Here is a 15128-nt window from a genome sequence, read left to right as displayed (position 1 = left end):
TAAAAATATAAAAATACTTAGCAAATACACCCTACTAGCATAGAACAGAATTCATCATACCACGCGTCAAACCTAACGTTCCAGAGAGCCTTCGTTTAAAAAAAAAAAAAAAAAAAAAAAAAAAGAAAGTGCTGGTCCTGCACGGGAAAAAGGAATCAGTATGGTATTTTGAAGCTTTTGACCAACCATTATCCATTTCGAAGCACGTGTTAAGTCCAAGTACTTATTTTCGCGAACGCTGTTTTACTTGCTCGGCGATTTTGCACTTGTGAACTTAACAGAGTAACTTATTAGCATCAGCTTTCGTTACCTGTCATATTAGAATCTCTGGCATACGTACGACGCAAATGTGTTAACCTGAGATGCTTCTCGATCACAACTAAAGGAAGCAAAGCAGGGCAAAACCGACATTAAAACGATATTCTTCCGTTTTTTTTTTTCGATTCGAAGAATATAGTTTACCATGAATTTGTTCCCCAGGGCGTCATCAGTTAACCAAAACTACTAGTATGTTAAAATGCTAAAACAATTATGGGAAATAATAGACCCACGGTCGAAACTGTTTAACGACATCCATGGTGGCGACCAAACATTTGACTCGTCCACTCAGGACGCGTTCGAGAACATTTTTCCACATAAACGACGTATCAGTTGGCACCCCTTCTCCCCCTCTTAGATATTAGTTGCCACTGCTTGAATTACTGGTCAGATCTTTAAATCTATTGATCGTAAAAATAAGTGAGTTCTTCTTTAGAAATAAGAAGTACTAGACATTCCTCTTAACAGAAACAAATGTCTGAATCTTATTCTCATGTTAAATATTAAAAGAAGAAACAATTATTTTCTCCTGAAGATAATTCATATACAAAAAGCTTTTGGTGAAAGCATAATGAATTGACCCACTGTCATTTTTAATGTTTTATGCTTGGCTTCTAGATTCAGTAAAAATGTGCTGTCTATTAAGCTGAGTGGAAAGAATGAAAACATAAAATTTCCATTTCTAGTTTAATAATGGGACTTTTTCATTCTGTACTTAACTAAGAATTATAGTTTGCACCGGAAAAAACTGCATAAATACAAACAAGATTAATTAAGATAAATGATAAGGAAAGGTTGAATGTCAGACCATACTGTCACAGCATATCCAGATGTGAGCGAAAGACGCACGATGTTAAACAAATTAAATGTCGTGAAAAAAATTTTTCGGGTAAGTCTTTTGGAGACTATATGGACAACATTGCACAATATCAACTGCCAGTAAAAAAATCCATTTTTAACCACTATCACGTATTGGTCCCCTTAAGCGATTTAGGGGATCCACGGAAAAATTAAATCTATTTGACCGTTCCTGGTCTTGAACCGTTGTCCCCATGATTGCGCGTCTACAGTGCTAAGCACTGTAACCGCAGTGCCACCTCGCTCAGCTGAGTATTGCCAGCAGAGATGTGAGAAAGAAAAGGAAACTGGAGTGCAAGACATAATTACTATTGTAACCGAAAAATAAATTGTGACGCACATGGATAGTAGGCGTACAAAGGGAATACATTTCTGGTTACTCTTCAAAGCGGCTTTCAGCATTACAAACCTGCGCATCCATCTCCATAACAGGGCTGAGGGGATAATTTATTGGATAAAAGGAAACATAGATGTTTGAACACTGAGAAAAATTGAAAACCGAACAGTCATTGTACTGCAACGTAGCGTTAGCATAGGAACAAAAATATCAGCTTCAAGATTTTGTCAACATCGTGTCATCTAACGTTATTTAGTACTTCCACGCCAACACTCATAATCGGCCGAGACTGACAAGTTTCATACATCTTCAGACTCGTGTAATATTTAGTGGCCTGCTTTGCTTTCTTGCATAATAAAAACAGAAAAGAAACAGTGTCGCATTCATCTGTTACTGCATAAACTCGCAATTCAAAGCTGACTTGTGTTCAGATGAGAAGACTACGTTTGTTGGTAGTACTGTAGTGATAATTTGGAGCTAATGATCTCTCCTTCGCCGCTCTCGCGTCGCGTGCAAGAAGACCTTCACCATCGTAGCCGTGATGTTTGCTGCGCAGACGGTGAGTACGGTACCGTATTGTGCCACTGATTTCGAAAATCTTTCATAACAAACAAATATGCTACCTGCTATTTGTAGATTAACCTACGTTTACGACTTTAATTTATTGGGATGTAAATACTGCGGTGGCCGAACATTTATAGTTCCTACTGCAGTGTCGTTGTAAAGAATGTGAACGCTTTAGTCGCGTGTAAACAGAACTGTGGGCCTACTATTGTTGTTTCGGGTAAAGACAATGAACATTTTAGGTTCCCTAATTTATCAAACATATTAAAGACGCATTTTGATTAGCCTACAAATATGCTGCAAAGAAATTTAGCGAATTTTTGACTTTAGAAAAATAAAAAAGGCGGTCGGGGCAAAATAAACATAAAATATTCCAAAAACGCGATCCATGTTTGCATGTAGGTAATTGTTTCAGAATAAACGTTCAGTGAACCTAAAAGGAGGAGCATCATGTAGGCAATCATTTAAGTCACTTACGACGTTAACCGCACTTAGTATATACAGTATTTTTTACAAAGGCACAGACGGTGCTTAGAAAGGATAGATTGTATGCAACCGGTGGTGGCGTGTTTGTCGCTGTTAGTAGTAGTTTATCCTGTAGTGAAGTAGAAGTGGATAGTTCCTGTGAATTATTACGGGTGGAGGTTACACTCAACAACTGAGCTAGGTTACTAATTGGCTCCTTTTACCGACCACCCGACTCAGCAGCATTAGTGGCGGAACAACTGAGAGAAAATTTGGAATTCATTACACATAAATTTTCTCAGCATGTAAGTCTTAGATGGAAATATCAATTTACCAGATATAGACTGGGACACTCAGATGTTTAGGACGGGTGGTAGGGACAGAGCATCGAGTGACATTATACTGAGTGCACTATCCGAAAATTACCTCGAGCAATTAAACAGAGAACCGACTCGTGGAGATAACGTCATGGACCTACTGATAACAAACAGACCCGAACTTTTCGATTCTGTAAGTGCAGAGCAGGGAATAAGTGATCATAAGGCTGTTGCAGCAACCCTGAATATGGAAGTTAATAGGAATATAAAAAAAGGGAGGAAGGTTTATCTGTTTAGCAAGAGCAATAGAAGGCAGATTTCAGTCTACCTAACAGATCTAATCGAAAATTTCTGTTCCTTCACTGACAGTGTTGATTGTTTATGGAAAAAGTTCAAGGCAATCGTAAAATGCGTTTTAGACAGGTACGTACAGAGTAAAACTGTGAGGGACGGGAAAAACCCACTGTGGTTCAACAACAAAGATAGGAAACTACTGCGAAAGCAAAGAGAGCTTCACTCCAAGTTTAAACGCACCCAAAACCTCTCAGACAAACAGATGATAAACGATGTCAAAGTTAGTGTAAGGATGGCTATGCGTGAAGCGTTTAGTGAATTCGAAAGTAAAATTCTATGTACCGACTTGACAGAAAATCCTAGGAAGTTTTGGTCTTACGTTAAATCAGTAAGTGGCTCGAAACGGCATATTAAGACACTCCGGGATGATGATGGCATTGAAACAGAGGATGACATGCGTAAAGTTGAAATACTAAACACCTTTTTCCAAAGCTGTTTCACAGAGGAAGACCGCACTGCAGTTCCTTCTCTAAATCCTCGCACAAACGAAAAAAATGGCTGACATTGAAATAAGTGTCCAAGGAATAGAAAAGCAACTAGAATCGCTCAACAGAGTAAAGTCCACTGGACCTGACGGGATACCAATTCGTTTCTACACAGAGTACGCGAAAGAACTTGCCCCCCTTCTAACAGCCGTGTACCGCAAGTCTCTAGAGGAACGGAAGGTTCCAGATGTTTGGAAAAGAGCACAGGAAGTCCCAGTCTTCAAGAAGGGTCGTCGAGCAGATGTGCAAAACTATAGACCTATATCTCTGACGTCGATCTATTGTAGAATTTTAGAACATGTTTTTTGCTCGAGTATCATGTCGTTTTTGGAAACCCAGAATCTACTGTATAGGAATCAAGATGGATTCGGGAAACAGCGATGGTGTGAGACCCAACTCGCTTTATTTGTTCATGAGACCCAGAAAATATTAGATACAGGCTCACAGGTAGATGCTATTTTCCTTGACTTCCGGAAGGCGTTCGATACAGTTCCGCACTGTCGACTGACAAACAAAGTAAGAGCCTACGGAATATCAGACCAGCTGTGTGGCTGGATTGAAGAGTTTTTAGCAAACAGAATACAGCATGTTGTTATCAATGGAGAGACGTCTACAGACGTTAAAGTAACCTCTGGCGTGCCACAGGGGAGGGTTATGGGACCATTGCTTTCACAATGTATATAAATGACCTAGTAGATAGTGTCGGAAGTTCCATGTGGCTTTTCGTGGATGATGCTGTGTTATACAGAGAAGTTGCAGCATTAGAAAATTGTAGTGAAATGCAGGAAGATCTGCAGCAGATAGGCACTTGGTGCAGGAAATGGCAACTGACCCTTAACATAGACAAATGTAATGTATAGCGAATACATAGAAAGAAGGATCCTTTATTTTATGATTACATGTTAGCAGAACAAACACTTGTAGCAGTTACTTCTGTAAAATATATGGGAGAATGCGTGCGGAACGATTTAAAGTGGAATGATCATATAAAATTAATTGTTGGTAAGGCGGGTACCAGGTTGAAATTCATTGGGAGAGTCCTTAGAAAATGTAGTCCATCAGCAAAGGAGGTGGCTTACAAAACACTCGTTCGACCTACACTTGAGTATTGCTCATCAATGTGGGATCCGTGCCAGGTCGGGTTGACGGAGGAGATAGAGAAGATCCAAAGAAGAGCGGCGCGTTTCGTCACAGGGTTATTTGGTAACTGTGATAGCGTTACGGAGATATTTAGCAAACTCAAGTGGCAGACTCTGCAAGAGAGGTGTTCTGCATCGCAGAGTAGCTTGCTCTCCAGGTTTTGAGAGGGTCTGTTTCTGGATGAGGTATCGAATATATTGCTTCCCCCTACTTATACCTCCTGAGGAGATCACGAATGTAAAATTAGAGAGAGGTGAGCGCGCACAGAGGCTCTCAGACAGTCGTCGTTCCTGCGAACCATACGCGACTGGATCAGAAAAGGAAGGTAATGACAGTGGCATGGAATGTGCCCTCCGCCACACACCGTTGGGTGGCTTGCGGAGTATAAATGTAGATGTAGATGTACAGGAACCTTGGTTATAGCTGAAAATATTTAAATTTTTATGCGTTTCAGTTAATGCTAGACGATACAACCATATGTATTCTTAAAATGCCAAACCAGGCTTGTTACTTCAGATGCAGATTGCCTATCTAGCAGCTTCCAGGGACAATAACAATCTGAGTTTCATTATTTCATTTAACTTAATTTTAATTTTAATAATCAACAGCCTCAGTTGAACCATTTACCTAGTGGACAAATGGTAGTTACTGTTATTCTGAAGAAGGTTGCGTTATCCCGACTGAAACCTAGGTAAATTCTAGGTAAATGGTGCTACTGAGGCTGTTGATTATTAAAATGGAAACTAATATTTATACAGTTGCTGATAGGGCAGCGAAATGTTGAAGATATTTAATTTCATATAACTACTAACTGAATTGAAACACTTAAAATACCGTTTTTATTCGTTAAGAGCTTTACATAGAGTTGTTCACCAGAATCCTTGAAAATATGAGCTCAATAAAATTTCTTGGAATACGGATGCAAGACGATCTAAGATGGATCCAACATGCAAAATACATTATAAATAAATTGAATAACATTTGTCACACTATCAAAATTCTTTCTGGTTGCTAATCGAAAGGGACACTAAGAAATGTATACTTTGCCCAAGCAGAATCGTTATTGCGATATGTCATAATCTTTTGGGGAAATGCATCGGCCAGGAAAAGTTGTTTTATTTGCCAAAAGAGAATTGTAGGAGCCTTAGAAAACACTGCCGCAAGAAGCTCATGCAAGCCCTTATTTAAGAAACTTCACATCCTTCTAGTACCATGGCTATATATTTTACAAGTACTATAAATTTGTTAGGAAAATCTTAGAAAATAGCTACAGTTTTGTGTCAATTAACCAGAGACTCCATCTGTATAACACAAGGAGAAAGCAGGAAATACATGTTCAACCCATTTACACAATGCTAAAACAGAATGGACCACTGCCAATGGGGAAACAGACTGTACAATAAGCTCCTAATAACATTAAAAAATAAAAAAAACAGTTCAAAATTTAAAACTACTGTCCATAAAAAAATTCTTTCCAATATCTTGTGTACAATATATGTACTGAAAGAGATTTTTATGCACAAATAAATACATATATAAATATTTATTGCAAAAGTGTTGAATGTCTTGAAACATCAAAACTTGTTCTGTACCGTACTTTGTATGTAAACCTGAATACCTTCGTACAGAAGTGTGTCACCTTCACTGTTTTACTTTAGTAATGGATTTTTAAATGTATACAGTACTTTTGAATTTCCGTGTTATTTGCTTATATGTTTTTTCCCTTAATAATGTGAACTTATTTATAAATAGTGTGCAATTCTGAATCTTTCACAAAATATCCGCCTACACCCTTGTCTGTTTCTTGGCATTACACATGTATTGTATGAACACTTGTATCATTATAATATCACTGACATAATCATTTTAACCATGTACCATCTCATCTCCATTTTTGACTTGTTCTATATCATCATGTACTTCTCTGCACACAAAGTATGATCTACAGGATTAATAAAATTACAGTTTCAATTAAATTTAATCTCACATCAAATGTTTAACATAATAAGCACATATACATATCGAGCCAGCATAGTTCATACTGCACAAATTACTCATAACTATTCAATTAGTATTTGAGAATAAATACTCTTCGCGACTTACAATACACTTAACACATAAATTCAAATCCTTTTGAAACTTTTCTTACTGACATTCTACCAAAATAGTGAAAGGAAAAAAGTTTATCACATACTACATTTTCATAGTTAATGCAGTAAACTGCAGTATCAGACATGATTTTTTAATTTATTACTTCTTTATTGCTTGTTCACAATACATTTTGCAGACGTCACCCATATAATATCACTGAATTACACGCTAAATGATATCACTGTACAGTGCACAGTTCAGAGGATATGACATCATGAGCATTGAGGTGCGTGAAAATTTACCTTAATATATTTACACATTTGTAATGTAATCAGATGCTGAAGATGTTGTATACAGAGGAGTTTAATTGTTTCTCATGATGGGTGTTACTGGTGACACTAGAAATGAAATCAATTCCATGAGCCCATACCAATTTAAGCCATGTAATTGAAAGTGACAAGATATTATGCTAGTCCAAAACCCCAAAAATACTCCCTTCTAACTAAAGAGACACAAACAACAAAAGTATGTTTAAAAGCATTGTGATAGAAAAAGCTTTCTATAGCATAGATGATTTTCCTCTGGCGTACAGTGTAAACACCACATGTAATATGATACTGCGTAAGCTGTATTATTGGTGTACCATACAATACTTCACATTAATTACAAGATACGTCTTATAATCCCTGCTCTAAAGCATTCAGAGGAAATATGTTAGTTATGTAATATGGTGCATACATTTTAAAATAGGCCTCTGTGATTACATAACTATGATTGCCTGACTGCTGTTTACTTACTACACATAGTACCTTCCATGATTGATATACACTTTTGACTTGATCCATACAATTACGGTACAATTACAAATTGTGATCATTCATATTTTAACAATGGAAACTGCATTCCTGTATTGTTTTGCACAGTTAAAAGTATTTTTATCATGTCAAGCTGTTACAATACACCTAACTTATACTCATCAGATTATGACAAATTATGCTACTGAAAGTATTGTCTGTTTTCACTGTGATCTATCTCTTCAAACATATGTGTGGTGTATTATGAACAAAGGATCCTGGTTGCAAGAGCAGTAGTAATATTAGGTTTTGTGCTGTTTATGTAGATTTAATGCCAATGGAAATGCACCACACAACTATTAAAACAGTTAATGACCAGTTAGATGGGGTTTCCATTTGATTCTGAGGATCAACTGAAAATTTTGGAGAAGGGAAGCCTGGAATAATGTTCACTGAACTTCATGGCTCACAGGCAAGTTGGTTGATGATGAAGAAACATCACTTGGTATTATTCTTTCTTTTTTTAATTTTCTGTACCCATCACCATTAGTCACCCCTAGAATCTCCTACACATTGGAGTCCTACCAAATTTTATAAATTGTCATTTTATGCTCCCTAGAGGAAATGTTCAGTTAGGTAAATTGGGGAAAAAGTAAAAGAAATTTGCATTAATGGAACGTATCTGAATCAGTATCAGTTTGCTGAAGCCATTGGACTATTTACTTTTTGAACATGCATACTTCCATTACAAATAGAAAAGACTGCTAGAGCAAGTTTGAATATAAACTTAAAAATCAGTCACATTGAGACTTAAATAATGTATGATCAACTCAGTGTGCAAAAAATTGCATGAATGTACAATGATGCCATAGTCACTTGATGAGTTTTTGTATGTAAAGGTCTACATCTACATTTATACTGCTCAAGCCACCCAACAGTGTGTGGCGGAGGGCATTTTACATGCTACTGTCATTACCTCCCTTTCCTGTTCCAGTCGCGTATGGTTCATAGGGAGAACAACTGTCTGAAAGCCTCCGTGCACGCTCAAATCTCTCTAATTTTACATTGTTGATCTCCTCGGGATGTATAAGTAGGGGGAAGCAATATATTCGATACCTCATCCAGAAACGCACCCTCTCAAAACCTGGACAGCAAGCTACACCATGATGCAGAGCGCCTCTCTTGTAGACTCTGCCACTTGAGTTTGCTAAACATCTCCGTAATGCTATCACGCTTACCAAATAACCCTGTGACAAAACACGCCACTTTTCTTTGGATCTTCTCATCTCCTCCGTCAAACCGACCTGGCAGGATCCCACACTGATGAGCAATACTCAAGTGTAGGTAGAACGAGTGTTTTGTAAGCCACTGTTTGATTCTGACTTAATATTTATGGGGACAGTGTACATCATGTCAGGATGACTAACCTTAGGAAGCACAGTTGAAATTATGTGGACACTCCAGATTAAGATGTTCATTCCTACAGTGATGTTTCTTACTGCATATATTGCTGTATGTATGCATTATACATATTCAAATGTTCACTCATCTCCTGAAAAATAAAAATAACTTCTCAACCCCAATTTTTTTTATTTTTGAATAGTTTTGTGTATTTAGTAGGGGAGAATGTTACACATTGGTACACATTCCAGCCCCTGAAATTTATGTGCTGCAGACAGTGTCATCTACTTGTTACATCGTTACACTACTGGACACCAAATAATCAATACATGAAAACAAATTAAGCAGAAGCAATTAAAAGTTGAGACATATTAAAATAGAATCTATTGTAAACTTATACCAATTTGTGTTTTCAAGACAGGTAAAATAATTACGACATTAAAATAATTCAGTTCATTTGCAAGCACCACATGTTCAATGGTTTAAGTCCTCCTTCTGTTTCAAGGTACAATAATGTGGCACATGACCTACAAAGTATAGCTTAACTGTTCGCATGTTATAGAAATAGTTTTAAAAATATAAACACCTTACTCGCAATAAAGTTCTGTACCCGAAGAATTAACAATATGTTACAAATATTATACAGCACATAAATATGTTGAACATGAAATATATGCAAATGCTGCACAAAACATAAGGTCATGTCTAACAACAACAAAAAGTGTAGAAAATGGCATTTCTTCATGTGGTTCCAAAATTAGTCATTACACTGAGGAACCAACCAAAAACTATCAAGTATTTGTAGGTACACTATACCCTTGGTATGACACTCTACCCTGCTTGTATTGACTATGGACTGTTTATTTCAATTTATTTACTCAGTCTCCATTTTTTTTTTTTTTTTTTTTTTTTTTTTTTTTTTTTTTTTTTTTGCACAGTTTTGATTGTAGACATACTACATGGTATGTCTTTTCTCATTTCAGTAAGAATTTAATGCATTTTGGTTGAACTTCAGTCTTTCATTGCTCTTAACAGAACTTTAATAAATGCAAAATAAGACCCATTTAAGTCAATTAAATTGAATCAGTATTGCAGTAGAAACAAGTATTACAGGTGTCAGTAGGGGCAAAAGTGAGTGTTCACATCACTGTTCATAGGGATAACAGATGATATAACAGTGCCTACATACGTGTTGGAAATGTTGCAGTTCTGACCAGGACTAGGTAAATAATGTATTTGTTTGTGAGTTTATTGGCTCAAAAGTGTTTCTAAATCCTTGCTCTAGTTAAATCAAATCATGCTGCTGACTGCTTGGACTTTGCAAGCTCTTTAAACATTTCTTTTGATCTACCATTGACACTCCTTATGGGGATAGTGATACAAATACAAGTGTTTAATTCCTACTTTGAGCATATTTACAAGCAATTTGTGTTATCAGTGTTAACACAATAATAATATAAACTTGGGGAAATGCCATCAACTACAATTTAATAATCCAAGATGGATACAATACATATTTATGCAAATGTCAATAACAACAAAAAGTTTCCTAGATCAATTACAAAATATTTGAACTATATAGTTCACTAAATGACAAATAAATAATCAAACAGATAATTAACAATAAGTACATGGAAGATTAATTACATAATTCCAGAGTGTGGCATTTATACAGTTTTCAGTTAACTTATTGTTCATTCTCATAAGGAGAGTGGGTCATTTGTCACATACTCAAGGAATGCTTGAGCAGTGTAAATTTTTCATCCACCTCAAAAGACTAGTTTTAAATTTATTTACTGGCACTGTGTAGGCATTTTCAGGTAATTTGTTGAAGTAGACAGGACCAAGATATTTATTACTGTTATGTGTTTTGTAAATGAATTACAAATTGGTTTCCAATGTTTGTCTGTACCCTTTTGACTTCAATATCTATACTTTTCCATACATTTGTCTTTGTTCCAATGCCTCAAAAACTGTTTCTGGTTGTACTGTATTTGGCAGAGTAGTGATCTCATAGATAGGAGTAGATTAAGCAAGAACACCTTTATGTTGGAAAAAAATTGGCATGCCATCTTACTAAATTGCTTTGTGGAATTATTGTGCTTATTTTTATAACTCCAGAAGATTGTGGAAGGTGAAGATAATCTCCATGGCCTGAAAACAGACCATGTTAATGTACTATTGTTCATTCTGTTCTGTATTATAAACTGTTAACTTCACACTTCTACATTTGAATGTTTCGAGTAAGAGATTATATACCAGAATAATTTAACTCAAGTATTCAGTGTAACATGAGCACTGCCGGTACTGTCAATGTTTTCAATAGTCTGTTTTTAGAGTAGCCTAAATATGCCAGATAGCCAGAGCTGCCAAATTACTACACAAAGTAGATACAGTCAGTGAGAATTGCAGATTGGACAGTGCAAAGGGTAAGAATCAAAGTACACTTTACCTTTTCCGTGAAGATATAAGAAACTTTTTAAATAAGGAAGAAGAGATTCTCACATAACTTAAGTTAACTGAAAACATCAAAGGGTGGCTGTACATATGTGTTACAGATAACAGAACATCATTTGTAAATTACAGAAATTAAACAGATGCACCTAAATGTGTACATGTTCATATCTTATTACCATAGGCATAATATAATGAAATAGGTAATGACTACATGATCAAAAAGTGGAATAAAGTTTGAGCCATAGACCTATTTGAATACTGCAGGGAACAATGCTTTGAGTGCTGTGTTTTACTAGCAGACTCGTAAACAACCAAGTAGCATTTTTGTAATTTACATATGATTTAACAGTCATCATCTGTATGAAATATTATTCCAAATTATTCACTGAATGTGAACTTCATGACATCAATTTTAGGTCTTTCTCAAGCCTCATGGGTTCACTTTGTTGCTTGCTTTGTACAAACATGCAGAGATTTGTCAGATATGGCTGGCAGCCTCTGTGTGATGAAAAGCATCTCTTTTTTGTTTCATGGAATTATTTCTGAGTCCAGTAATTAGATTGACATGGACTTCCATAGAATGAATAACGTCTCTGAATCAAGCTGAGAAACAAATGTCACAGTAATGACAACAACAACACTTAAGCACTACATGCTCCCACTGTTGCCTAGTTTGTAGGTACATACAGAACCTTGTGTAGCATCACTGACAACACTGTTTACTATCGTAGCGATCTGTCAGTCACAAAGCTGTTTTTCGCTTTTTCCCCCAAAGGTAACTCTTTTTGTCATAATCTATGTGGCAATAAATGAATACAGAATTAATTAAGGTAATAATCTGTGTAAGTAGATTACTGTTTGCGTAATTGGTTACTAACATGCTTTCAAGAAGTACCTTGTTCTGACTCTTTTTGGTAGTTAATGTAGAATTGGATTCATTCCACATCCCTAGAGGTTCTCCTACATCAACAAAATATGATTTGTGAATGAATGAATATCAGTACTGGTGGGCGGGGAAAGGGGGAAGGGGGGGGGGGGGGGAGGGAAGATATTCACATTATTGTAAAGAAGCACCATGTTATATTGCACATTTAGCAGATGTTGAATATTGTCTAAACAAATGCATGCAGATATTGACAGTAGCATATATAGAACTTCCAGAGCATAGTTCTTTGTTCTGCAGCAGCAGAAACGGAAATATAAGGGGAGAACTTAGCAGACTGAAGAGTGAAAGAGAAGTTAAGAATAGTTTAAAGACTGGAGATCTTTAAAGAACAACTGCTATTTTACTCACTGATGTTTCAGAATAACATATCTTGTTGTGTTAGCTCAAGATTCAATGCTTTTATAGCTTTTTTTGACACTCATCAAGATTTGTTCCTGCCTGGTGACTGCATTTAACTTGTCCATGATCACCATGGAGTTTAATATTTACTCTGTATGTAACATCATTTGTCCCTAATGTACTACCACTTTCCTGTGTTCATAGTCCATGTCACAGTATATTTGGTTGCACCGACACATTAATGAGCAAAACATTATGACCACTGACCACCGTGAGGCTGACTACCACCTAGTATTGTTGTGGGCAAGTGGCACAGTAAAGAAAATATATAAGCAGAATGGAGACAAATGGAGAATCATTCTAGTGATGTAAACACAAGAAATGGGAAAATCCACTGCCATGCATGAATTTGACAGAGGACAAAATGTTATGACATGGTGCCAGGGACTGAACGTCTCATAAGGTGCAGAGCTTCTTTGCTATTCACATGCTACTGTAATGAGCATCTATAGAAATTGGTTGCAGGATGGTGAAACCATGAGCAGGCTGCAGCGTATTGGAGATCCACATATCATCACAGAATAATTAGGTTAGAAGATTTCCCTTTCTGTGAAGTAGGATAGATGGCAATCTGTGGCAGATCTGGTGACAGAGTGCAATGCTGATGCAGGCCCAAGTGTTTCAGAGCACATCATTAACTGCCCTTGTTGACAGTGGAGCTCTGCAAAAGATGACTCTTATGTATTCCGATGTTGACCAAAAAATATTGTTAATTACAATGGGCATTTAATCATCAGAAATGAGCCAGGGATCTATAGAAATTTGTTGCCTGGTTATATAAATCATGTTTCTCGGTACATGATGTTAGTGGTCATGTCTGGATGCAGCATCACTGAGTTGGTTGGCTGCTCAAAACATGCAGTGCACCACTGAAACAGGTCAGTGGGGACAGTAATATGCTGTGGGAGACATTCACATGAGCTGCCATGGGACTTGTGGTAGTATTCGAAGGCATCATGACAGCTGCAGACTATGCAAACATTACGCAGGCAACCTGCATCCCTTCGTTCTTTGTTTCCCTCAACAACAAAGAAGGCAACTTCCAGAAAGACACCTGTTCCAATCATACTATAGTGGTTTGAGGAGCATGGTATTTACCTCAAGTTGGTATCATAGCCATGAAATTAGCCTAATATAAATCCAATGAAACCCATCTGGGGTACTATGGGGGTGTTAGATACACAGCTGTAAATCACCAACCGATAATTTACAGAAACTGCCTGACATGCATAGACATCTGGTGCCACATTTCTGTACAAAATAATATACCAATGACTTGTCTAATGCATACCATGCGGAATCATTGCTGTATTGCATTTCAAAGATGGACCAAAACAAAATTAATCAGGCGTATTAGTATCAGTATAGGAAATGTTGGCTATGTGTTCCATTCTCCACAAATAAAAGCCCTTTTAGTGTGATTAAAGAAATAACAACTTCTAGGCCAATACGAACAAGTATAGATATTAAGTACTTACTGTGAAATAAATCAGTATATGCAGTGTTAGCAATAATGTACTAGAATTAGAAAATTATTGTAGAAGTAAGAAAGTGGGTGTTGTTTGCTTAGAGAGGTGAGAAAACTCACAGGATTCCTCCAGTATCACGTCTCAATGTGCCGTCTTGATATGCCGTGGACTCAACAAGTCACTGGATGTTCCTTGCAAAAATGTTGAGCTATGCTACCTCTATAACAACACATAATTGCAGAAGTATTGCCATTCCAGGACTTTCTGCACCAACTGTCCTCCTAATTACATCCTGTAAATGCATGATGTGATTCATGTCAGCCGATATGGTTGACCAGATCATTCGTTCGAACTTTCCAGAATGTTGTTCAAACAAATTTCCAACATCTGCGGCCTGATAACATGGTGCATTGTTATCCATAAAAATTTATCATTTTTTGGAAACATAAGTCAATGAATGACAGTGAATGGTGTCCCAGTAGCGGAAAATAGTTGAGGATTCAGTCCAGCCCATGTAAACATACCCCATACCATTACTGAGCCACCCACAGCTTCCCTGTTGACAACTTGAGTTACGGCTTCATAGGGTCTGCACCACACTCTAATCTTATCATCAGCTTATACCATCAGAAACTGGGACACATCTATCTAGGCCACAGTTTTCCACTCACCAAGGTTCCAACAGATATGGTAAATGGAAATAAGTGTTTGGCGTTACTAACCGGGTGGCGCC

The 15128-nt window shown here is 36.9% G+C and overlaps 1 protein-coding gene across 1 annotated transcript in view; it reads left to right on the top strand.

Moving 5' to 3' along the window:
- The first annotated feature begins 1942 nt into the window (after nt 1-1942).
- The window catches only part of LOC126329457 (ankyrin repeat and protein kinase domain-containing protein 1-like), a 138186-nt gene continuing 125000 nt past the window's right edge, over nt 1943-15128 (top strand). Inside the window, exon 1 of the mRNA XM_049996158.1 lies at nt 1943-2072. Within this exon, the coding sequence (XP_049852115.1) occupies nt 2055-2072 (18 nt within the window). The 5' untranslated portion in view covers nt 1943-2054. The remainder of the gene's footprint in view (nt 2073-15128) is intronic.

Source organism: Schistocerca gregaria, chromosome 2 (assembly GCF_023897955.1).
Source record: "Schistocerca gregaria isolate iqSchGreg1 chromosome 2, iqSchGreg1.2, whole genome shotgun sequence".
Taxonomy (NCBI): domain Eukaryota; kingdom Metazoa; phylum Arthropoda; class Insecta; order Orthoptera; family Acrididae; genus Schistocerca; species Schistocerca gregaria.
Note: the sequence above shows the minus strand (reverse complement) of the source record. Positions and strands in the feature narration are given on the sequence as shown.